The 27,399-nt window shown below is 39.8% G+C and overlaps 1 protein-coding gene across 1 annotated transcript in view; it reads left to right on the plus strand.

Annotated features, from left to right (window-relative positions):
- Dnah9 (dynein axonemal heavy chain 9) overlaps positions 1-27,399 on the plus strand; it is a 347,292-nt gene that overhangs the window by 214,389 nt on the left and 105,504 nt on the right. Inside the window, exons 45-49 of the mRNA XM_052195119.1 lie at positions 903-1,026; positions 9,528-9,670; positions 9,950-10,111; positions 10,267-10,500; positions 17,023-17,283. Of these exons, the coding sequence (XP_052051079.1) occupies positions 903-1,026; positions 9,528-9,670; positions 9,950-10,111; positions 10,267-10,500; positions 17,023-17,283 (924 nt within the window). The remainder of the gene's footprint in view (positions 1-902; positions 1,027-9,527; positions 9,671-9,949; positions 10,112-10,266; positions 10,501-17,022; positions 17,284-27,399) is intronic.

Below are 27,399 nucleotides of genomic sequence, written 5' to 3' on the forward strand. Positions count from 1 at the left end.
CACTGGCCAAATTCATGTCATAGTTAAAGAACATTAACACAGTGAAGGGCTGATTTGCTGAAACCCTTTCCAGGATTGCTGCAGCTTACAGTCTTACTGGTTCTTAGAGTCTGTTTTCATTGTGGACTGAGCAGTTATTTTGAGAATCTATGTTGGATAGGATCTGATCAAGGGAAGAAGACTGTATAAGTGTCTGACAATTTGCTAAGTTTAGAGAGTAGATGCTATTTCCTCAGAATGCCCATGAGAAAGAGAAGGGGAGCTCATACTGGTTAGGTGCTAGTTGAAGACAGAGGGAGAGAAGATGTACTTGTAACTCAGGGTAGATCAAGTCACCAGTCCTCAGATTTCATCTATCTTCAAATTTGACTAGGTTTCCTCTGCATGGAATTGTGTTTACACCTACGTATATGTCCTCCTGCACATTTTTTCAATTGAGTCTTTCTCTGGAGTCAGTCATAAGAGTATAAGACATTGCTGGTATGGGATTCATTCATTCCTGTACAGGTAGCCCCTGCATGGGACTTTCCTGATAGCTTTTCTGGAAGAGTCATTCCCTCACTTGATGACATTAGTAAAACAGATGATCAAGGACCGCACCTGACCATTGGGAAGGACCATCTTGGTTAATTTTCCATAGGAACTCAGCAGCAGTGTATGGGAAGCTGTAGTTGTAGGAATTAAGAACCCCAGTATGTGATCTTAACTGCTCACCTCCATTGAACTGATACCTAGAAACATGGCATATTTCCCTGCCTCTTGCTTAAAAGTAGTGCTCCTTCTGGCCTCACTCTGTCATCTTGCTTTATTTCCAACTGAAGTAGATAAGGAAAACAGTTCCTTTCCTGAGAAATGAGTTGTCTATCTCTCCTGAGGAATCTGTGACATTGATGCTCTTGCAGGTGGACCTGGCCAGCCTCTGTCTGAAAGCTGGGGTGAAAAATCTCAGTACCGTGTTCCTTATGACCGATGCCCATGTGGCTGATGAGAGGTTCCTGGTGCTCATCAATGACCTCCTGGCATCTGGTAAGAAAAGTCTTTACCCTGGAATACCTCTAACAAGTCAGAGTCATTTAAAGGTAGAGCAGTGGTCTGACATCAGGAAAGTCAGGTCATAGTTAAAAAACATCAACACATTTCAAGATGATGTCACTGTTTCAGGGTCATTGTCTCCTCCATGGCATATAGCATTGCCCCCCTCTCATGGAATTTGACAGTCATTCCATGAAGAACCCATGGCTCCTGGCCCAGAAATGCACTAACAGGTTCTGTAATGGCATGTTCCTAGGGAAGATCTCTGCCCTGGATTCCTCACTGTGCTGACTCCTAGAACAACCCTGTTTAAACTAATTTTGGGGTCTTGTTTTGGTTTTGGTTTGGTTTTGGTTTTGGTTTTTTGGTTTTTTGGTTGTTTTCGTTTTGTTTTGTTTTTCCGAGATAAGGAATCTCTCTATAGCTCTGGCTGTCCTGGAACTAACTCTGTAGACCAGGCTGACCTCAAACTCAGAAATCTACCTGCCTCTGCCTCCTAAGTGCTGGGATTACAGGCATGTGCCTGAAAATTTTCCTGCCAGATCTCATGCTTTTTCTCCCCTAGTAACAAATGTTTCCATTCTCAAATATGATCTTTAACATTTTATCCTAGTATTGTGATTGCATTAAATGAGACAGGGATCCAATTCTCCTCCCACAATAATGGGAGGTTATTTTTTAAATGTTTGTTTTGTTGTTGTTATTTGTTTGTTTGCTTGTTTGTTTTTTCTAGGAGGGGTTTCTATGTATAGCCCTGGCTGTCATGAAACTCTCTGTAGACCAGGCTGGCCTCTAACCAATAACGCTATCTTAAAGCCTAATTTGTGAAACAACTAAAAGAGTAAAACAGAGCTTCCAAAATTTACAGCTTTGAAAATGTCAGGCATGGTGCCTGCCTCACCCTGGATTTTACCTGTCACCACTCCATCAAGTCATCTTCTCTAACACTGTTTGATTTTAGCCTATCGAAATTTCATTCTTCGGTGAAGGATCTTTAATTTATTTCATTTAAAAGACAACTCTGCTGACATGCAGACCAATTTCTGAAGTCTCACCCAATAAAATGCAAGATTGCTGGTATGGTTTTCCCTTGTAGGTGTGGGTTTTCCTAAAATCGTGATTTGTAAATGCGTGTTTAAGTGGAGCACCAAGTTGACTTTGTTTTCTTCTTATAATGCTTTCCCTTTTAAATTAGCAATCTTAGTAGAGAAGATTAGAGCATATCTTCTACTTTCAAATAAATAATTTCAGACTGGAAAGCCACTGGATGCAAGTCCAAGCAAGTCTCTGGGGGGTTCTAAAACATCTCTCAGCAATCCTCACCAATCCTGAGGTTGTCTGATCACTTGGTTGTTGGAACTCACAGTGGAAGGAGGAAACTATACCTTGAGGTCTAAAGTCAGAAAAGTTGGGTTCTAGAAAATAGGGAGAACTCTGCCACAGTGGAAGGCTGGGTTGTGAATGCCCGTCGTGGGCCTGATGCCTTGGGCACTCCAACCAATGACACAGTATGTGGTAGCCATCTACAAGTCAGGATGGCTATAAAAGTACGGGTATGTGCTACTGATACCACCCTCCCTAAAAGTCTGCCTCATAGAGCCAGTGACCTTGTGCCATAAGCTACAGTGTTTCCTCCTGCACACTTTCATTTGTTAGTATTACAACATCACTGTCAAAATCAAGCCATCATGACAATATACCCTCCCCCCCCCAAAAAAAAGAACAAAAGAAGAAAAGCCTAAATGATCAGCCTCTTGTTTTCCTCCTGTGTTCTAGTCTCTGTGTCTGATTTCCTTCCAGTTGTTAACCCAATTTGTCAATGTTTGCTATGACAAATTATGACACTTAACTATGTCCTTCTATCCCAGGAAGCCCCTTGGTATTATAGTTGAGGCAGGGCCCGTCTAAACCATGATCCTGTATGAATTCGTGACTGAATACAGTGCAACCCAAAGCCCCTTAGCACAGGAAAAGAGTCTTTCTGCTGCCCCTTCTCCCATTGCCACCCTCACTGCTGAATTATGAGTTAGCATCCCTAATTCCTTGATGTCACATACCAGCCTCTCTCCAGACATCTTAGCCTCCACGGTTCCTTCTGTACCATATCCTCTTCTCCCATATCTGGAGACTCAAGGGTCTTATTGGTGATATGCCCCCGCTGTTCCACACTCAGGACTAGGAGTGGCCTCATCCACTTGAAAGATCAGTAGCTACACTCATTCCTGCTGTATTAACACAAGGTTGTAATTTTAAGGACACTAAAACTATACTGTCCGTTGTCTGATAATTTTATAGTGCCAAATAACCAAGGGACACCAAAACATAATGATTAAATACCTACTATCCAGTTTATGAAAGAAAGCTAACAAAACTAGAGCCACTACAAACTTTTATTTCAATCTTCTTCTTAGTCCTGAATGCCATTTGGATCCTAATCAAGGATTTCTGGGAGTTGTTTTTAAACCAAAGTATATAATACTCTATGGAATGGTGTCACATAAGAATGGTGTCATGTGAGATATTAGGTATTACTACAGGATAGTATGTTTTGGTAAGTTTCATACCATAGATAATGAGAAACATGTGTACTGAAATAGCCATCACAACCCCCCAATTTTTCTTCTGGGGACAAAGGAGTAGTTTTGTTTTTGTTCATTTGTTTGTTTGTTTTTGTTTTGTTGTTATTTAACCATAGGATCTACGTGGGGTCAAAGCTGACAAGCAAATATAATACTGAATCAAGCACTTCCCTTTCATCCCAAGCTCCAACTGTCTGAACCATACCAAGTTATAAGAGTCCCACCAAAACACACCAATCATATTGCTAATCTGGTTTGCAAGATACTATAGCATTTAGCCTGTAAGTGCCTGAGGGTAGAGATGGGATGTCAGACTTTAGGTCCTACAAGGACAGTCTTGAGATGTTTAAAGAGTTTTTGACTTTATACAGATCACCAGATCCCCTAAGGCAGCTTTCTTCAAATCATATATTCATATACATCACAGAATGAATGGCATGAATGTTGTCAGGAGAAATAGAGGGATGCATCTGGAAATGTGAGCTTTGCTCACAGTTCAGATGTCACTAGGTATTCCATCCAGTGATCTTATAGGTTCTCAGGATATTGAGGAAACTATGGCAAGCTTATGAGCCTGGATGAGTTTCTAAATGCCGGCCCCCGACCCCCAGAGCTCTGGGCATCTTGTCATGCGGATGCTGCATAGGTCCACAGCAGCAGACATCCTCTACAAGGTCAGAAAGGAAGTACTTCAGGCTGTTTGGGTCACCTGGCCCCTGTAATAATCACTCAAGTCTGTCACTGAAGTATAAAAATAAGCATTAACAATAGGTAACCATAAGAGCGTGGTTGAACCTAATAAAATGATCCATGAACAATAGAATTTTTAACTTCATGTAAGTTTTGCGTGCCACTAAATATTGCTTTATTTCAAACATAAAGGATTGTCTAAAACTATTCAGTTCTCAGCTTGTAGGACACGCCACAAAGAGGCAGCAAACAAATTTAGCCTGCAGCCCATAGTTCTTATTCTCAATATGCAGCATTTTTTAGTGAAACATCAAAAGTACATCAACTGTGCATCTTTCAAATAAAGGAAAGGTGAAAAGGATGCAAACCAGTCAGTTAAGAATGTCTTAGATCAGGGGAATTCATACCCTACTTGGAGAGCCAAAGTGCAGGGGAGAGCAGAGGCCACAGAGCTGCTAACCCAGCCCACTGCTGAAACCATGCATGTGGCACAAGCCAACTCCATCTGTCCAACAAAACAACTCAAGCTGCACCGTGAGCCCCACCACCACCAGCACACTAAATACCCTTTTGTTTTCCTAGCATTTTTCTCTCGTCTTTTTTTTTTTAATCAAAAGAGCTAAAATATATTACTTCATTTGGAAGTCTGTAATTTTGGCAAATGATAGCACAAGGTGTTATTAGGAATAACTACTTTTGTATACTCATTTTTACTTTTGTGTCCTTTTTATTTTTTGTGTGTTTTGCCTGCACATATGACTGTGCACCACATGTGTGTCTGGTGCCCATGGAGACCAAAAAACATTGCCAGATGCCTTGAAACTGGAGTTAGGTGATATGAGCTACCTTATCACCTGTGGCTGCTTCAGGCCAAACCCTGATCCTCTCTGAAAAAGCAGCCAGTGCTCTTAACTGGTGAGCCATCTTTTCAGTCCCATTATCTTTTAAATAATTTAGGCCATTTGGCATAAAACTCCTACCTGGGCTAGCCACTTTAGCCAGGCTTCCTCCAGGTGAGGTAGTAGATCAAGGACATGTACTAGCTCAGATGAGTGACAAGATTATAATTCCAGGCAGCTAGTATTGGAGACCGTTGGCTAAACTACCCACTTTGGAGACCTCCAGTCCTCAGGAGAATGGGCAGGGTGACCCTGAGAACTTGTCCCATTTCTGCAGCACCAGCATTAGCATGCTGCTTTGGGAGAAGAAACAAAAGCTCAGAAGAGTAAAGGACCTATTGGGATCTTGTGGATGGTTCTGGGTCCGGATTGCAATATGCTGACCTTATGGTTTTTCCAGAAATGTGCGAGGGCATCCCTGGCATCCATGATATTCCCTAATCCCTCGCATGACGATGGTCTTTAACTCGTTGGCTAGTCCACTGCTTCCCTCACCCTTTCATCTCTCACACTCAGTTCCCTGAGATGTTGAACAAGAGCCTCACATCTCCCTGGGCCCCACAAGAGAGTCTCTCACGTCTCCCAGGGCCTCACGGCACCTGGGTTTCTCTGCAGTGTGCCTTTGGCCTCCATCATTTCACTTCCACCCCTCCAAGGTCAGCCCTTCCTCCTGAGCCGGATCCAACCCATGTCAGAATTTTTCTCTGTCCTACCTCTTTTTTTTTTATTTCTGTCTCCCTCGCTTCCTGGCTTTCAAACACGTCTAAACCTGTCAGTTCTTGTCTAAATGTACAGTTTTTTTTCCCTCTGATGTGAAATTCAAACAAGTCTTAGATCCTTCTCCCAGACTCAATTATCCAAAGAATAAAATTCACAATATTTACAGTATCTTTACAAAATATTTTGAACATTCAAAAACAGGGGAAGAAAAACTCTTGGAATTGGAATTGATGTTGAAAGACTAAAACTTTCCCCTGTGTGTACGAGTTTTTCTTTAAGTAGGTGCTGGCTGATTTCGTTGTCTGATTATATGCATTTCAACTGTACCAAATAAGTTATGTTACAAGTAGTTATGCTAATTGACAGCCTTGCTGTGGGGGAGTTCTGTGGTGTTCCCCATATCTTTTCCTCCCACCTTTAACAACTCTCCATTTATCTGACACTAAGTTGTCAATGAACAAATGAAATCTCATTTTTCTTTCCCATTGTGCAAGAGACTTTGAACTATACACAACTCAAAGTATTTGTTTAAGAGATTAAATAGAGTAAAAGCCCTTGCAGACAAACCTGATGACCAGTTTCACTATGTGAAACCCACACAGTGAGAGGGAGTTCATTCCTTTAAGTTACCCTCTGACCACAGCATGCGCTAACTCTTTGTTGGACAGCTCCACCCCTCCAGTATGTGTCATGTGCTTAAATAGTTTCCTATTGATCCTTAGACTGATGTTTCTTATGGGCTTGTAGATGATGTTCTTTCTATCTATATTTTGGACACAACTCTTATTGCATAGGTGATAAATGCTATTTTAAAGTCTATATTCATCACACCAATTTGATTGTAACATCATAAAGTTAAACCGTATTTTTAATGTCTTTGGTTTCTCATTCTCTGTTTCAGAGGTTCTGTCCTACCCCGATGCCTATATCCATGTCTAAATTGTTCCTTGCATTTTTGTATTTATGTTTTTAATCTACTTGGAACTTAATTTCACATTGTAATCTAAGTGCTTTGTGGTATTGAATTATCCTAGCATCTTTACTTATAAGTCTCCCTCAATGCCTGTCAATCTTCAATATTAGATTCTGTTGTCATTTCTTTTATCTGTGATGCCTCATAAATACATCACTTTTATTATGTTCATTTACCCCAGGACCTATTTCACATTGCTTTTGCAATCTTGGCTTTACAGGGTAACTTGACTTCTGACAGGGTGACCACCTTCTGGCTCTTCTCTTCCGGGTCTTTCCTGGGATATCTCTGCTAGGATCGACCTTTGTGTTGGCTTTTTGTCTCTGTGACAGTTGTGGGACTCACTGTATCATGTCCATGGGCACACGCCTTTCTTTTCCTACTAGGATTTCCTTTCTTGACCTCAATACCACCTTGCCTTAGGCTCCAGACCTTGTATGTTTTACATATTCACTACTTAGCTGCCTGTAGTTGTGTTATTCCAAATGATAACTTTTAAATTACCTTTTCTCTGGCATGCTGGATAACAAAACAAAACCACACTTTATTTCACTGTGTTGCCTTTGTACACAGAAAGGCTGGCAGTAAACATCCTTGTGAGTTCTAATTATTGGTGTAAACATTTTCTTGGATTTTTCTCCATGTAAAACTGGATTTCAAATGGTAACATTTATATCGCTTTAATTATCTTTATACATGAATCTGGTTTCATTTCTTTTCATTTTCACACAGTCTGAAACAACATGTATGATGCTGAAAGGAAACATGAGAGGAGCTATGTGTGTCTTGTTCTTATTTTAAAGTAAACATTCAGTGTTTTATTGATAGTATGTTCAGGATTGATATCTGTCACTGGATTAAGAGAAATCTTACTTCTTCCTATCTGCAAACAATACTTTAGAAACTCTGCCAATATTTTAATGTTTTTGTTGGGTTTTTTCATTTGTTTTAGTATAGAATAGAGTTTATTAAGGGCATGAGGAGGGGAGTTAAAAGTGTAGTAGAGGCAGAGAAAGAGAGAATAGAGAAGGAGAGGAGTAGAGGCAGGCCATGAGCAAGTGGAGAGAGAGGGGGAAAGGGAATACGGGGAGGGGGAAGGGGCAAAAGGAACAGAGTGGGAGGAAGAAGGTAAGAGTGGTTTTGTTGTTTTAATCCTTCTAAAAATATTTTATTACATTTACTTATTTATTGTGAGGCATAAAAAGAACATGTGCCACAGTGCATATGAGGTTAGAGGCTAACATGAAGGAGTGAACTCTCTCCCAAAGACCACATGGGTTCCAGGTATCAAACGCTGATCATCAGGCTGGGCACCAAGGGCCTTTACCTGCTGAGCCATCTCACCGGCCCCTGATTTGCTTCTTAAATCTTTTAATGTAACAAACTTTTCATCAAATTTTCTGATATGCAACATCTTGGCATTTCCATGATGATCCCTATCATCTATAATGATTTATGTATTTGTTAAATTTTTAAATTTTATTCATTTCTGGGCTTCAATATAAAGCATGTTCTCACATACTGCTCAAACACACTGATCTCATTTCAAGTTCTTGCTAATGTGGTTACAAATCAGCAATCTGGCATACTGTTACCATGAGTACGTGTAGAGTGTTTTTATAATTGCTGGTATATTATATATCAGTTATATTACAGATCAGTTTTAGTCAACATTTTTGTTGTTACAATAAAGATAGGAACCTATCCATATGCCTAAGAGATATTTTATTTCCTTTATGGTGGAATCCCTTCTCCTCCCCATTTGTGAAGAATGCCTTTATGTAGTAAGTAAATAATCTGAGTTGCTGTCTATCCTTTGTAGTTCCTGAGTCCTGCTAGTGTTTTATCATTTTTTAAGATGCCAAATGTCTCCATTTGGGGGCATCAAATTAATTTTTTAAGTTGATTGAGTTGTATTCAGAAAATTCTTTTTCACTCAAAGTTCTTAAGAATTTTTTCCCTCACCATTTTCTGTTACCTTTATCAGTTTTTAATAATTAAACAATTGCTCTATTTTAAATCCACCATAAGATACAAATTAAGATGAGAAGACAATACTGGTTTTGTGGGTCTTAGTTCTTCAAATACAGTCTCCTGAATTCTTAGGTAACTCACCCCCTGACCTCCCTACCCCCTTGACTTAAAACACTGTGTTTTCACATTAAATTCCAGGTTCATATCTAGGCTTCCTGTGTGCTATAGGAAATAACTATTCCTTAATCTCCTTAACCATATACACATAGTTTTATGTTACTTTTGGCCCTTTTTTACTGTAAGTCTTACGAATAAGTAGGGTTTATATTTTCTTTTAAATAATAAACTCCTTAATGGCACAGTTTCCATAAAGGTCAATAATATAGTAGCTGGTAAATAAATGCCTTGAAGAAAAGAAAAAATGACTAGTTGAGGTGTTATCACAAGATAACAAAAAGATACCTGTACCCCTTCCTCTCATCAATGCATTTGTTCCCTCTTTTACTAAAATATGGTACCTGTCCAATTTTACCAGTACATGAGGTTGAACATGGTGGGAAACCAATCAACCTATATCTTAATGCCAAATAACTTCTTTTGTGTGATTACACCAATTAGCATGACGTCAAAGCCACCTGTCTGTGCCCCATTTATTCTCAGGGGAGATCCCAGATCTCTACTCCGATGAGGAGGAGGAAAACATCATAAACAATGTGAGGAATGAGGTCAAAGGCCAGGGACTCGTTGACAGCAGAGAGAATTGCTGGAAGTTCTTCATAGAGAGAGTCCGGCGACAACTTAAGGTACAGAAAGGCTGACTGCTGGGCATGGGCACCCCCAGAGGTGGCTACAGGATGTGACACTGTCCCTATGGACTGTATCAGGAGGAGGTGGTGAGGACACAATGATATTTTGGCTGAGCAGCACTGCCAGAATACAGTTTTCCTCTACTTTATGAATAGGACTTATTGAACCCTTAGCTAAAAATATGGGTTGGCATGGAAAGAGTCTAACCATGTTCAGTATGTCCCTCCCCTTCTGATGTCAACTTTTTGGTCCTCCCTCCACTTCTAATGTCTCAGGTGACTCTTTGTTTCTCCCCGGTGGGGAACAAGCTGAGAATTCGAAGCAGGAAGTTCCCAGCCATTGTGAACTGTACTGCTATCAACTGGTTCCATGAGTGGCCTCAGGAGGCACTGGAGTCAGTGAGCCTCCGTTTCTTGGAGAACACAAAGAACATTGAGGTAAGAGGAAATAGGGCTTCCCTGAGGGGTCACCTCACCTCAGGCAATCCAGGGGTGAAGGGTAAAGTTGGAGGTTGGATAGAACCATTGAGCATAACTTTCTATATGGTCAAGGGTTAGATGATCATGTTCAATCTCATTACTTCCGGTGTTAGCCTGCAGTGAAGCAGTCGATTAGCAAGTTCATGGCCTTTGTCCACATAAGTGTCAACAAGACATCCCAGTCGTACCTGACCAATGAGCAGCGCTACAACTACACAACTCCCAAGTCCTTTCTGGAGTTCATCAGACTATACCAGAGCTTGCTGGAGAGGAATAGAAAAGAGCTCCAGGCCAAGGTGGAGAGGCTGGAGAGTGGGCTCTTAAAGCTGCACAGCACCTCAGCCCAGGTGAGCAGTGTCTCTCTCTCTTCTGGCCAGTGAAGAGCATCCCATTGCACTGAAAGTTAAGGTCTGAAAACCTTCTGTGGACACCTAGAGCCACCACAGCATCAGAAATACAATCAGAAGTCAAGACGAGATGCACACATCTTCAGCTGCTGTGCTGTCTGTCAACTTGAAGCTGGAATCCTCTAAGGGACTTTCTCCCCTTCCTCAAGGCCTTCTTTTCTTTCTCCTCCATTTTTCTTTCCTTTTCACTTACTGCCTTTCTGTTGTACTATTTGAGTTGCTATAACAAAATATCTGAGGTGGAATACATGATAATGAATGGAAAGATGTTTTTATTCACCATTCTGGAGGTACAAAAGCACAGCACTATCTATCTATGCTGAGCTCTAGTGAAGCTGTATGGTAGTGGTAAGACCACACACAGATATGTGCAATGTACACTGAGGAGGGAATTGGGAAATTCCAGGCTTGCTTTCCTGTCCCATGAGACGAAATCAGCATTAATCCATTTGTAAGGATGGACATCTGAGGATCTAGTTGCCTTCCACACACTGAAGACTGCAATTCCAGCACATGAACATTTGGGGAACACACCCGAACCATCCATCTTCCATAGTCAGAACCAAAGTAAAAGGGTGATGGAAAGAAGTGTATGGTTCAGGGTAATAACAGTGTGATGTGTGTGTGGTGTGTGTGTGTGTGTGTGTGTGTGTGTGTGTGTGTGTGTGCCGTTGTACTCCATTATTTCTTAAATCATCCTTAAAAGTTCTTATTTAAATGAATCTTATTTCATTCATTATTATACTACTTATAAGTAGTTGGTTATGATAAGACTGTTTTCATTCTGTCCTTTCTGTATTTTTCTATTTTCTCTTTCTTTTTTTAAAATTTTTTTTATTTTTGGTTATTTTTTGGTTTTTTTTTTTCCTTTTTTTCTATTTTCTCTTTCAAATGTAACAGGATTATTTTTTCCAACCTTCTATTCTTCCCTTAAGGACTGAAAGAGCTTCAGTACCTACTTTGCCTCCACCCATGTTTGTCAAATAACACCTTTCCCTCAGGGACCCATTTCTATCTTCTGTTTATCAGTAACCAAGTCAGCTGCTAACAGGGGTGAAAGAGTTTCATGAATTTGCACAATTCAGGGGCCATTGTGCTCACACTAATGAATGTCACACATTCCAATAGATAGCTGGTCTCTTGATAAACATCCCATGTTTCTCTAGATAGCTGGCCTATTGATAAATACACATGTACCTATTGGTGCATGGGTCTCTTGAAGAACATCATGTGTTCCTGTAGATACATGGGTTATCTTGTATAACCCATGTTAACAGAAGAGAGCTGTCCCTATTCTCTACAAATTTTGCCTCCAGGATTATGCTTTTCTGGATTTTATCTCTTCCCCCAATTGTTAGTTTCTTGATTCAGAATACAGTGTATCTAAAGGACTTAAGTTCACTCAGGGGATGAAGCGAGCTCTTACAATATGAAAAGAAAATTCCTCTTGTATTCTTCTTCTACACTAATTCAATAGCTGTTCCATGTTCTCTTCCTGTGGCCTGGGCTGGCCTCTAGGAGCCATGAATGGCACTGGCTCCTGTGCCCAAACTGATGCTGTTCTCACTGTGGCTGTCATCCTGCTGGCCATTTTCTCTGCATTTCAGGAGAGGCTTCCAGGTTAATTTCAACAATACTCACTTTATGGAATGTAATATTGCTTCTGCTTCATATGCTTCCAATAGGAATTTTAGTGACACAGTGGCACTTTTATTGCCCTAATGGCATTTTCCTTTTTGTGTCCTCCTTATTAGCACACCTGGTTACTTCTGTGTTTTCTCTCTGTGATTACCACTTCTAGCTACAGATATTACTCACACTGAAAACTTCCCATATCCAAGAATCCACAAGTTCTGTGTGTTTCCTATCTATCTCAAAATCTGTCCACTGGGCTATTTCACCAATTCATTATCTTTTTAACAAAATTCTTCTTGCCTAATTGTTTTTGATAGAGTGAATTCTTAGTCTCTCCCCTACTACATATTATCCCCCACTCCAATTATTCCACATCATCCATCTCAGCCCAAATCCCTGGAGCCGTCCTCAACTCTGCTCACTCCTTTCTCCTTCCAGATTCCCTCTCAAGCCATCAGAGTGCCCCATTAGTTCAGGCTTCACAATATTTTGACATTCCCCAGTCTCTCCCTACACTACTACCAACTCATACTGAACTCCTGACATCTTGACCTGGATAAGTCATAACACCCTCAGAACTCTTGCCTCTGCTTCTGGTTTTGTCCCTCTGCTGTCTACCACCAAATAAATAGCCAGGGCAATTGATTTCAAACACAATTCAAACCATGTCTTTTCAAGATCTTATGGTCCCCTTTTCTTCTTCCCAGTGGCTTCCACAGATCTTCTGTAGCCCTGCCTTCCAACTCCATGACTTATCTCCTACTAACCCATCTCTGAAGCAACTGTTTATAGACAGGCTATCTCTGAATCCTCTTCTCAAATACACTGGGACTTGGAGTCACTGTTTCCTCTGCCTGGACATTTCTCTAGAATCTCCACGATACACGTATTGGTTCCATATCACCTACTCTGTTTCCATTGGTTCCATAAGTCCCACTCTGATGACTACAGAAGAGATCACCACTCCTCTCTATTCTTGTCCCTCATTATTCCACACTAAAGCTTCTCTATAGTATGCTCCCTTATCTGACATATCTTACAAGATACTTACCTATTATATAATCAGTTGTGTCTGTTGCTATCAGTTGGCTACAAACTCTGAGGACAGGAATTCTTGTCTGTTTGAACACTATACCCTAAGAGCCTCAAGAATGACTGGACAGAATGACACTAATTTAATAGCTGTTGCATGAATAAATCAATACTGTGTTTGATGCTGTGTTCCTGGCTATGTTCTGGGCCCTTGTATATTGTTCTGCGTATGCTTTTCTCCCTCCATTCTGTCCAGCAGAACTCCAGAGCTGGTTCCTGTCTGTGTGCGCCACCCCTGTCTGCACATTTTCAGCTGATCCTGGAAAGTTTTGCTATCCCTCCAAAAAACACTTTTTACCTTAGGGAGTTATTCATGCCCTTGTCTGTAATTCCTTCTGGGAGGGAGGCTCTCTCTTTGGCAGTATGTGCTTGGTCCTTAAAAGACTCAAGATTTGCCCACAGCCCCCATGCCTTAACCCTTTCTTCAGGCATTTCCCTGAGAACAAAGCATGATTCTGATTCATGGAGCCAGCTCTACTGTGGGAAAGAGCCTTTTCTGAGTTCCTGAGATTGCTTTAATGTTCTGTTTTGGTGGAATTAAGTAAGGAGAAATGCAAAGTGTGGCTTGGATGTTTTAGTAAGAGAACAAAAAAGCTTTAAACTAGCCTTCTCTGATCTGTTGCTCTGTTGAAGAAGAATCCTAAACTGAACCCAAGCTCCTTGCTGTTGGTAGTTACTGGGGAGTATCCTCTTTCTAACTGGCAGGACCCTGTTGTCAGTCCACATCACAGCTTAAGAGCTATTAAACTCCTATTCATGGTGAAGAGGATTATTTACCTTGGGCTTGAGGTCACAGCTAGATTGGCAATCAGCAAAAAACACAACCACACAGAAAAAAGAAGACAAGAAAAAAAACACACTTCAATTTTCTCAAATCTCCCAAGATTTAAAAAGAAACAAAAAGTTACTGGTGTGTTTGCTGGGTTGATTATGCAGCTCAATCATTTTGATTTACAATTGCATCTTTGTCCTTGCAGAAGTAACTCTGCAGCTGAACAACGGGAGATGGAAGCAGATTAACCTTCCAACTCGTGAATATAAGACTTGTTCCAAGGAGCAGCCTCTATTTGAGGTTAAAACAGGCTTTGGCTTCCGTGAATACACCAAATTAAAGAACATTCTTTTTTTGCCCCCCTTTCCTTTTCTTTCTTTTGATCTGCCATGAAAGGGGAATTATCAGCGGTGTCTAAGCCTCAGTTTTATTTTTCGATTTATGCATTTTGCATCATAAAGCTCTTGAATCTGTTTGACGTGTTCCAGGAGCTCCAAAGTAATCTGTGGTTGTTGCATGCAATACACCAAAAGAAAATGAGAGGCAAGAGGTCAGCCTGCAATATAAGGTTTATGAGTCATACTGCAAACACAAACGGCTTCTTCGCTTTTCAGAATAAATAGGCCTGTCTTCCCTTTGCACTTGAAAAGGCCATTATGTTAGACCAGCCTGTCTCAAACCTAGGTTAGCAAAATCAACAGGGCCCTCAAGGCCTTACCTTAGAGTTTCTGAATCAGTGGGACTGAAGTAGGATCTAGGTCTTTGCATAGTCAATTTGTTCTTGTGTGATGATGATGATGATAACTATGGTGCTGGTGCTGGTGCTGGTCCTGGTGTTGATAGTAATGCTGATGCTGATGTTGATGTTGATGCTGCTGGTACTTATGCTGATGCTGACAGTGATGCTGATGCTGAATCTGATGTTGTTGCCTATGATTTTGGTCCTGATGATGCTGATGCTGATGATGCTGATGCTGATGCTGATGATGCTGATGCTGATGCTGATGATGCTGATGCTAATGTTAGTTCTGGTGCTGATGCTGGCCCAGGGAACACAGTCTCAAACCATCACTCTACTGATCTGAAGAGACACAGAAAACTAGACCCTCTCCAATCTGCTTACAAGACCTCATTATGCCTCCCCATGATATTTGACATCAGAGGCATTGTGGGGACTCCAGCTGGCTCTGACCATTGGTACTCTAGTTGTCTAATTTTTACCTGGTCACTGATTTGTAGTTTGGGATTGGGGAAATTAGTAAAACCTACCCAAGTGGAAGCTATCCAAAGCTACCAAATCAGAGCCTATTAACAGCACAGGAGTTCACCACAGCTGTGCATGTCTTTAGCCAAGACCCAGGGGGAGGAGTAGGGAGGCCTTGTAGTTTAGAAAGAGAAGGCTCTGACCAGAGGCTGTCCACCTGGGAAAATGAAGGCAGGCTCCCCTCAAAGTGAGCATTTTATGAAATAGCTTAGGGATTTCTTTGGTCCTCCATTGGAAGTGACAAAAAATAATTCCATTGTTAGTTGTCCATTATTAATTAGGTCCTAGCCATTGAAGGCAACTGCTACATTGACATATGAGTTACTATTTTTTTCTGGATTGTGGCAACAGGATATCAATCAGAGAGCCAACATCTCTGACTTAAAGCAGGATGGCTTCCTGAGGTAGTCATTAGGTGGTTTTATGCAGGCTCCCTTTAAACTTGTTCTAGGAGTGGAGGAAGGGTACATGGTTACCTCTCTATTTTCTCATTTTTCTTGAAGGCAAGGGATTGACTCCCTGGTGACTTGCTAGAGGACATAGGTCAGGCTTGTACTTGTTTAAATATGAGGCCTAGACACCGTCCATTCACACACGCTTTGGTTCTCAGGCTTCAGAGTAGATATTCCCATTTGTGAGTCTTTAGCACATTTGAAAATATATATTTTAAATTAAATAGCTACTGATCAGGTAAATATGATGTTAAGCACATAAAGATTTTTTATTAATAATAGTATTTTTAGTATTTGTGTGGAAAACAGAGTTTCCTCATGGCCTCCTCACATGTGCCATTACGCATTTTCCTCATGCATTACCCTCCCCCACTGCCACTGTGCTGGGTAGTTTTTGTCAACTTAACACACACTACAGTCATCTGGGAAGAGGGAACCTCAACTGAGGAATTGCAGACACTTCTGTGGAGCATTTTCTTAATTGCTGATTGGTAAAGGAGGGTCCAGCCCACTGTGGGTGGCACTAACCCTAGGCAGGTGTTCCTGAGTTGTATAGGAAATGTGACAGAACATGAGTTGTGAAGAAGCAAGCCAGTGAGCAATGTTCTCTGTGGTCTCGGCTTCAGTTTCTGCCTGAAGCTTCTGTCCTGATTTCCTTCTGAAAGACAGCAATCTGTAAGATAAAACTCTCCTCCCCAAGTTGCTTTTAGTCAATATTTTCTCACAGAAACAGAGAATCAAATCAAGACACCACCCCTTACTCCCTCCCCACCCCCACCCCCGCTAATCTAATTCCACCCCCAAGTTTTTGCTCTTGTATTCATATTATTACTCTTCATTTTCCACTTCCCTTAAAGTCTCTTCCTCCTCTCACAATTGTTCAGTTGATAGAGGCTAAGCTGGTTTCATTTCTTGTTACTGTGACTAGCATAAACAGGAAACATGGATGCCGCCCTGTGGAGTTTTAACAAACATAAGCGATAATTAAGTGAAAGGCATCTCACATGATTTGGGCATCAAGGAGAAGGTTCTAGGCACTCATATTTCAGAATAGTCCACCACCATACCTAAGGGTATCCCTTTTCTTTTTCCTCAGTCCAAGGAGTTTAGTTCCACTTGAGAACACAGCTTTCTGTCTCTGCATTCTTGAGTGAGCTCTTAAGTCAGTTCTACAGAATTAGGTCTAGGGAGCCATGAGCACCGTTACTCTGATCTGCTCCTCATTATCTCTGTATTCTCTGATGCAGGTGGATGATCTGAAAGCCAAGCTTGCCACCCAGGAAGTGGAGCTGAGGCAGAAGAATGAAGATACAGACAAGCTGATTCACGTGGTAGGTGTGGAGACAAGCAAAGTGAGCAGAGAGAAAGCCATCGCAGATGAGGAGGAGAAGAAGGTGGCCCTGATCATGCTGGAGGTGCAGCAGAAACAGAAAGACTGTGAGGAGGACCTGGCTAAAGCCGAGCCAGCCCTTACCGCAGCCCAGGCGGCCCTCAACACGCTCAACAAGGTAGGAAGGTCAGGCAGGCTAGCCTTCCTTCCAAATACCTCTCCCCTCTCCTCTCTCCCCTCTCTCCTCTCCCCATCTCCTCCCTCTCTGTTGCTAATTTATAAATTGCCCAAAAAAAAAGAAATATTTTATTTGTATACCATGACTTGTTCACTGATTGTTTCTTACTAAGAAAATTAACATCTTTCTTAAGATCTTTTGACTCAGGGGTTACATTTCCTAATATGTTCTGAAGTAAATATAGAACCATTTACTGTGTTACTTTGGGAGTCATCTATCTCTGCTAAGTCTCTGCCCCCTCATTTGCTAAGAGGAAGCAATGATGATATAAACACCCCCATTGCCATAATGACTAGACGAGATAATGTATGAAAACTAGATAATCAATAGTCATCAGTAAGAAAAACTTCATTTCTGTCAATATTGTTACAGCCAAGATAAGCACCTCGACTTTCACAAAACCAGAGTGAAAATCTGCAAACACTGGTTGGTTATTCAGCTGATAGATTGGTAGATGAAAATACAGAGTGTAAATCAATAACTCAAGAAGTGATAAAATCAAATACAAAAATCATACTGGACCCCTCTGCCACAGAAGAGGTGAAATTGAAATGTGTGCTCACTCACTGCCTACTGCAACAGCATAAGTCATTTCTTCTAGCTGTGTGGGATGGCCCCGTTCTTCCTTCCATTTCATTTACCTATGACATATAAAGGGGAAGACAGGGACTAGTGGGCTCTTTATTATATATAAATAGATATAGAAATGAATAGAACATTTGGTCAATGCTATTTTTAAAATACATCCAGGATCCAAATGCTTTCATAATCTCTCCTGTATCTGCTTGATGAGATCACACTCATGCTCTGATGCTGTGCCCACCTGTAGACACCAGTCTGCTTCACAGTGAGCTGAGATCTCCTCTCCCCTTGATTACACACTGACAAATTATAAGGGTGGTTTTTATGTATATGTCTCTGTGGAATGATTGAATTAAGCTAGTTAGCCTATCAGTCATCTCAAAACTTAGCAACTTTGTGCTGATAAGACTTGAAATTTATACTCTTAATGCTGTATAATCAATCATATATAGTCTTTAGCTCTTAGCTCTACTACAGTGATGGATCTCCCAAAGCTAAAGCTTTGACATTACGCCTTCTGTACCTACTATCCCAACCCATCCAGTTTCTGGTAGCCACTGCTACAGTCTTTGCTTATGTGTTTATATGCCATTTTAGATTCTGCACATAAAAAATGCCATGGAATGTTTGCCTCTGTTTGGTTTACTTCATGTTACACAGTGTTTTCCAATTCCATCTGTCTTCTCACAAATGACAGATTCTCATTTTATCCACTTTATCTACTGAAGCCTTGAGTTTTTCAATACTGTGGCTTCTGTGAATTGTAGTGAACAGGGAGGTACAGATGTTATTTTGATATGCTGATTTTAGAGCATCCAGATAAATATCCACAGACCTTGATTACTGGATCATTCTGTGATTCTGTTGGGTTTTTTCTGAGATATCTCTGCATTGTTTTCCATAATGTTTGTATTAGTCTTCATTCCCATCAATAGTATACAAGGTTTCCCCTTTATCTGTGTCCTTGTTAGAGGACCGATCACTAAACCTTGTGATAAACACCCCTCTAAGAAACCTGAGTGATGGATATTTTAACTTGTGTTTCTCTAAGGAATGCTGAGCCTCTTGAAGCTGTGGGTATTTCTTGAAGCTTCAGGGTATTTCACCTAAATCTATCTATTTACATCTCTTCTTGAATAAACTGCTTCCTGTCTTTAGAGTTGTTTAATATTGTGTATTTTAGATATCAGCTCCAAATCAAGTGTATGGGTTGAAGATATTTTTTACCAGTTTTTCCTTTTTCATGAAGAATTATTATTTATTTTTATATATTCAATATCCATTTTGGTTTTTTTCCTGTGTTTTAGGATCACATCTAAAGATCATTGTCCAAAACAATGTTGCATATGGTTTCCCTAGTTTACTCTTTAATGGTTTTACAATATAATACAATACAAGACTTGAATCTGTGCTGCATTATGAATTTATTTTTATATGTGATATGAGTATTTTTTAAATTCTTTGCATTTGAATACCCAGTTTTCTCACAGTATTTATTGAATGAGATCTATATTTTTAACATCTTTATCAAGAATCAACTGACCATAGACTAAGATGCTCATTTCCGGGTGTTTGATTCCATTGACCACTTTGTCTAGTGTTTAAGCCAGTATCACTTTTTAGTATACTTTGAACTCAGGCAATATTATGCTTTCAGTTTTATTCTTTGGGATTTGATGATTTTGTTATGTACTTTAGATTCAGATGTTCTCTATAAAAATGGCATTTGAATTTTAAAGTGGATTGCTCTAAAAAAAAAAAAGCAATTGCACTAAAAAGTGATCTGTAGATCACTTTGAGTCTTATGGAAATTTTAACAATAGTAAGTTTTTCTAAGCAATGGTCACATAATATCTTTTCCCTTATCTTATGATTGTTTTATAGCTTGCAGTGTCCTGCTCTCTTATCTTCTTAGTTAAATTTATTCCTAAGTGTTTTTGAGCCTGTTATAAAAGGGATTTGTGGTGGTTTGACTGAGAATGGCTCTTACAGGTTCATATGCTTGAATATTTAGTCCCCAGTTAGTGGAACTGTTTGGGAAGGGTGAGACCGTGTGGCCTTGTTGGAAGAGGTGTGTCACAAGAAGTGGACTTTGAGGTTTCAAAAGCTCATTCCAGGCCTGTGGGTGTGCATGTGTGTGTCCATGCTTGTGTGAAGGTATGTGTACATGTACATATGTGTACGTGTACATATGTGTGCACACTCACACCTGCTGCTTGTAGACCAGGATGTAGCTTTCAGCGAATTCTCTGTCACCATGCATGCATGCTACCATTCTCCCTACCATGCTGATAGTGGAATAGCCCTCTGAAGCTTTAAGCAAGCTCCAATCAAATGATTTCTTCTATAACTTGCCTTGGTTATAGTGTCTCTTCACAGCAATAGAATTTTAATTAAGACAGGAATATTCTCTTGGTTTCCTTTTTGGAGCCAGCATTGTCAACATGGAGAAATACTGTTGGCTTTTGCGCACTGAATTTTTTGTCTCCTACAACTTTACTGGACCAATGTATTAGTCTCAACAGTTGGTTAGTGGATTGTCTAAGTTCTATATATGGTATTGTGTCGTCAGCAAACAGCAACAGTTTATCCTTTTCCCTACTTGCATACCTTTTGTGTGTATAGGTGTGTGTGTGTGTGTGTGTGTGTGTGTTACTTTATTTCTGCTACAAAGAATTGAACTCCAATGTTGAACAGTATGGGAAAGTTGGGCATCATTTTCATCTTCTAGATCTCAGAAGAAAGAATTTCAGGTTCCCATCATTGCACACAATGTTGGCTGTGTATTTGCCTTGTGTGAAGTTTATCCCTTCTTCTAACTGAGTTATACTGAAGTGCATCCCTTCTATACCTACTTTATCAAGTGTTTCTATCATAAAACACTTGAATATTATTAAAATATTGCTAATATTTTTCTACATTTAAGAAAATGACATTTTGTCATTTAATCCATTTTTATTATTGAACTATCCTTGCATCCCAAGGATAAATCCCATTTGAATGGTCCTTCTAAAAGTGTCATGGAATGAAACTTGCTGACATCTTGTTGAGGAGTTTTCCATTTTTGTTCATCAAACATCTTAAACTATTTGGCTATGGCTTTCCTGTTTTCCTTTGTGGTTTTTTTTTTTTTTTTTGGTATCAGAGAAATGCTAGCTTCATAACAGAACTAGAAAGAAATTATTCCTCTGTGGATCTGAGTTTATAGTTGTTGATGTTATTGTTGTTGTTGTTGTTGTTGTTGTTGTTGTTGTTAAAAGAATTTGTACTACATTGTTATTAAGTCATCATTACAGGTTTAATGAAATTCTTCAATGAGGCCACCAGATCTTGGTATCTACTTGATAGAGGATTTTTATACCTAATTTAATCTCCTCATTCATTATCAAAATATTCATAATATCTATTTCATCATGGCCCATTCCTTTTATGTGCAAAATGGTCAATTTCTCCCAGCTTTTCCAACATAGGGGTATGACTGTTCAGAGAAGTGTCCCATGATCTTTTATATAAGTTGTCTTTTTAAACCAGGAGTTTGATCTTCATTGATTTTCCTTATGTTAAGAATACAGTCCAAAGTGCTCATCATGACTACAAGACACCATAAAATTTCTCCATGCCAATTGTTATGTCTTCATTGCTACTCTCTTCTGCCCAAGCCGACCTCTCTCTGTAGCCCCATAAATCCAGTCACAGCCAAGAGCTCTGAATTAACCTGTGTAGAATGTTCATTCCCTGGTCCTCTTTTCCTCTCTGAGGTGTTTTCTCAAATTACATTAACAAATAAAAATATCAATTTCAGAAAATTAAGGTATATATGAAAACATATGATCCAAAGCAATGCTAATAATTATATACACACAAATGTTAACCAGAAATTTTATACAATCATTCAGAGAGGGAAGTCATTAAAGTTAAATAATCATATTCTATGCTGAAAATCATTTAATGTTTGAAAAGAAAAAAACAGATGCGTGAACATGCTTTGTTGACAAGGCAACTTTGGGACTGACAGTGAAGTAAAGTACAAGTGGTAGCCTCGGAGCCACAGTCAGTGTATATGGACTTTTATGTGCCCTTACCTTTCTACTTTTATTATGATTTATAAGCTATTTATATATAATACACTAAGGAAACAAACCCTTGTCAATGACTTGAGTGCTTGGAAGAGGACAAAGCTAACTGCCTGACCAGGTAGGAAACAGAAAAGAAATTAAATTAAAATTACAAATATTATTAGGAAGAGTCAGTGGCAGGAAGGGATATTTCACTTAGGAGAAACATTTTCAAAACTGTGGAAGCATGAGGGTCATGGTATGAGTGGTCTGCAGGTATAGAAGTAGGTGAGTCCAATGCTGATAAGACAGGAGAGGTTGTAGGGTGAGCCCAGCAACACTAAGGTTTACCTGTAAGGAGTGTTTACTCTCCTCAGGTAGCAAGGGTCAAGTGGTTCTTTGTTTGTTTGCTTGTTTGTTTGTTTTGATGGAGTAAGATGGATCAAGGAGGCCCACGTGCAGTTAGAGCATATACTACTTCATGAGCTAGAGGGCTCCTGGACATTATTCACAAACCCTTTGGTATTCTCAGGACTCTGGCACTTAAGAACCATTTCCCCATTTGCTCATTATTCTAAGAGTTAAGAATAAATCTTTAGTCAATGCATAAACAATACCTGTAAATCAGAGCTCAGCAGTAACTCTGCATATTCTGTCTCCATCATGGCAGTTTTATTTTGCTGTATTACTGAGATGAAATAAATCCAGTGTAACTTTCCTGCCTTAGTTTAAGAGTGTTTTATCTTTTAATGTCATGGCCTTTTCCCCTCCGCAGAGTTACCTGTAATTTTCTATTTCCCATGCATTTTAGAGTGAATTTATTTCTATTATACACAAAAAGTGCAGTAACACTTTTATCACTAAATAATTCAAATGTCATAGAACCTGCAAAGTCAAATATAAAACCCATTTCTCCCCCAGCCACAGTTTCTGCACAGAAAGGACTCCTGTAACAATCCAGGCATCTCCACACCAGCAATTCTTAATGTATTCACATTTCTGGAAACATGCATATAGATATTATATTTTGGCTAGATGTGCTGCACAACAATAATCCCAGTACCTGAGAGGAAGAAGCAGGAAGATTGATGAAAACTTAAGGCCTGGGATACAAAGAAAGTTCTAGCTCAACCATAGTTTAAAAGAAAAGCATATAAATATAAATGCAGTTTGATACTATTAACTTCTCTTGTGATTGTATATATTTGAGGTATGAAACATGATGTTTTAATGTCTATATTGAAATAATTATTCAAGAAAAGTTACATTTCATATACTTGAGGTATGTATGATATATATCTTAATTTCTTCTCCTATTGCTGTGATGTAAAACCCTGACAAAAGTAACTTGAAGGCAAAAGGCTTCTTTTAGCTCACAGTCTCACACTACAATCCATCTCAGCAGAAGTTACAGTGGCAGAAGCTTGAGACATCTGGCTACAAAGCATCTATAGTCAAGATAGCAGCAAGCAAGGAATGAATGCTAAACACTAATTAGCTTGTTTTCTTTACTTAATACAGTCCTGAATCCCATGCATGGGGAATGGTTCTATGTACAAGTGTGATAGGTTTCCCTATATCTATTAATATAATCAAGATAATACTCAACAGGCATGCCCAGAGTCCCACCACCCAAGTAATTCTAGATTCTGTCAGACTGACAACTAACACTGACCTCTATGTAGTTTGGGTTTCTATGTCTGAGATAAATATCATGGCTAAAATTAACTTGTAGGACTGGAGGACGGGGTAGATATTGTACCTTGTAACTCTAGGATCACACCTCGTCACTGAAAGGAATAAGGCAGGAATGAATTCCATTTCCAAGTCTTGCATTGTCTTCGCCATTTTCATCATCCTTATGTTTTCTTGAGCATCATTCTTATGTGTACTGCATTCAGGCTCCTTTTCCTTGATTTCACTGAACTGTTTCAAAGTATCTTATTTTAACCCCTTGAGTTCTTTGATAAAGATTTTGATTGTTCTTTTAAATTCTGTGTCCTGGAGTTCATCTAAGTAATTCTCACTGAGAAATATTTTGACAGGACTGATAGGTTTTGGAGAGAACATGTTGACTTGATCTTTCATATTGTTGATATTTTTGTGATGAGATATAGCCTTGTGGACGCCATTTGTTCAGAATTTGTTATGGACAGGGGAGGGTGGAAAAGAATGGAAAATGTGGGTCTAAGTTGTGTCTAGAGTTTGAAAATGCCTTGGACAAATTGAAATCAGATAGGCAGAGAGGACTGGGCTGGTATGTGGGAAATGCACCATGTTCAGAACATAGAGTGCGCAGGACAGTCTGCCTGAGTTTAAAAGTTATGTATGACGTGATAAAGTCCTGTGGCTTGAAGGATATGTGGGGAAAATATTGACCTAAGCCTAGAACTCCTTCTCAATGAACTCAGGGAAGACCAAGCTAGGCCAGTGGACGGGTTGTGATACCAAGGATAAATCTGGTGAGTTGTAGGAAAAGCATGCAAGGAGTGCTTCACAAGTGCAATCCTGGGGGAGGATATGGGAAATTGGGGTACCTAGTGAGGTGGTAGAGGCAGGCCGGAAGGGACCCAGGGGTCGTTGCAGATAGGGAAAGTCCTGCTGGAAGCCAAGAATGTGGCATAGGTGGCCCTTTTTCATTTGAAATAACTTTTCTTCTTGCTGCTAATTTACACTTACTGTTCTTAATTGTTTCTATTAATTCTTGGCATATACATTGTGATACTATTTTCCAGTCTGTCATTTGGCTTTTTATCTTATTAATAAGCAATATTAAAACATATTTTATATTCAAATAACTTTTGGAATTCCAGCTTTAAAGGATGAGGCATTCTTCTTTTCCTGTTGGACTTTTCAGGAACCCCATTATGGAATAGCATTAATCCTAAAAGTGACAGACATCATATAAGGAAAATAAAACCTCTGAGTAATTTATGAGCAGTCACGTGAAACTTGTGCCAAATGCTAATCACATGAGTCTAATCAAACACCAGCATGCAAACAAGTAGTACAAGAAAATAAACCATTTATATATCCATATCCATTATATTTCTGAGAAGAAAAGCTGGAAATCCCTTTGAGGAATGTCAAAATGACTGTATTTGCTACTTCACTGTTGCTGTGACAATATGCCTGACAGAAACAGCAGAAGGGAGGGAAATGATTCATGTCTCAGAAAAACCCAGCCCCTTGGCCTCTGCTAGGCAGACATGTCAGCAGAAGGGTGTGGTAAAGGGGAGTTATTTGTTTTATGGTCAACCAGAAACAGAGAATAAGACAGTAAAGAAGCATGGACAATATACTCCCATGGACCCACCAACGGGGACTGTTATCTCCATCTTGACCTCACCTCCTAAGATTCTACAATTTTTTTTTATTTTTTTATTCGATATAATTTATTTACATTTCAAATGATTTCCCCTTTTCTAGCCCCCCACTCCCTAAAAGTCCCGTAAGCCCCCTTCTCTTCCCCTGTCCTCCCACCCACCCCTTCCCACTTCCCCGTTCTGATTTTGCCTAATACTGTTTCACTGAGTCTTTCCAGAACCAGGGGCCACTCCTCCTTTCTTCTTGTACCTCATTTGATGTGTGGATTATGTTTTGGGTATTCCAGTTTTCTAGGTTAATAACCACTTATTAGTGAGTGCATACCATGATTCACCTTTTGAGTCTGGGTTACCTCACTTAGTATGATGTTCTCTAGCTCCATCCATTTGCCTAAGAATTTCATGAATTCATTGTTTCTAATGGCTGAATAGTACTCCATTGTGTAGATATACCACATTTTTTGCATCCACTCTTCTGTTGAGGGATACCTGGGTCCTTTCCAGCATCTGGCAATTATAAATAGGGCTGCTATGAACATAGTAGAGCATGTATCCTTATTACATGGTGGGGAATCCTCTGGGTATATGCCCAGGAGTGGTATAGCAGGATCTTCTGGAAGTGAGGTGCCCAGTTTTCTGAGGAACCGCCAGACTGATTTCCAGAGTGGTTGTACCAATTTGCAACCCCACCAGCAGTGGAGGAGTGTTCCTCTTTCTCCACACCCTCTCCAACACCTGCTGTCTCCTGAATTTTTAATCTTAGCCATTCTGACTGGTGTAAGATGAAATCTTAGGGTTGTTTTGATTTGCATTTCCCTAATGATTAATGAAGTTGAGCATTTTTTAAGATGCTTCTCCGCCATCCGAATTTCTTCAGGTGAGAATTCCTTGTTTAACTCTGTACCCCATTTTTTAATAGGGTTGTTTGGTTTTCTGGAGTCTAACTTCTTGAGTTCTTTATATATATTGGATATTAACCCTCTATCTGATGTAGGATTGGTGAAGATCTTTTCCCAATTTGTTGGTTGCCGATTTGTCCTCTTGATGGTGTCCTTTGCCTTACAGAAACTTTGTAATTTTATGAGGTCCCATTTGTCAATTCTTGCTCTTAGAGCATACGCTATTGGTGTTCTGTTCAGAAACTTTGTCCCTGTACCAATGTCCTCAAGGGTCTTACCCAGTTTCTTTTCTATTAGCTTCAGAGTGTCTGGCTTTATGTGGAGGTCCTTGATCCATTTGGAGTTGAGCTTAGTACAAGGAGACAAGGATGGATCAATTCGCATTCTTCTGCATGCTGACCTCCAGTTGAACCAGCACCATTTGTTGAAAAGGCTATCTTTTTTCCATTGGATGTTTTCAGCCTCTTTGTCGAGGATCAAGTGGCCATAGGTGTGTGGGTTCGTTTCTGGATCTTCAATCCTGTTCCATTGATCCTCCTGCCTGTCACTGTACCAATACCATGCAGTTTTTAACACTATTGCTCTGTAGTATTGCTTGAGGTCAGGGATACTGATTCCCCCAGATTTTCTTTTGTTGCTGAGAATAGTTTCAGCTATCCTGGGTTTTTTGTTGTTCCAGATGAATTTGATAATTGCTCTTTCTAACTCTGTGAAGAATTGAGTTGGGATTTTGATGGGTATTACATTGAATCTGTATATTGCTTTTGACAAAATGGCCATTTTAACTATATTTATTTTACCGATCCATGAGCATGGGAGGTTTTCCCATTTTTTGAGGTCTTCTTCCATTTCCTTCTTCAGAGTCTTGAAGTTCTTGTCATAAAGATCTTTCACATGTTTGGTAAGAGTCACCCCAAGATACTTTATACTGTTTGTGGCTATTGTGAAGGGGGTCATTTCCCTAATTTCTTTCTCAGCCTGCTTAACCTTTGAGTATAGGAAGGCCACTGATTTGCTTGAGTTGATTTTATAACCTGCCACTTTGCTGAAGTTGTTTATCAGCTGTAGGAGCTCTCTAGTGGAGTTTTTTGGGTCACTTAGGTAGACTATCATGTCGTCTGCAAATAATGATAGTTTGACTTCTTCCTTTCCAATTTGTATCCCTTTGACCTCCTTATGTTGTCGAACTGCCCG

The sequence above is a fragment of the Apodemus sylvaticus genome, chromosome 10 (genome assembly GCF_947179515.1).
Source record: "Apodemus sylvaticus chromosome 10, mApoSyl1.1, whole genome shotgun sequence".
Lineage (NCBI taxonomy): Eukaryota > Metazoa > Chordata > Mammalia > Rodentia > Muridae > Apodemus > Apodemus sylvaticus.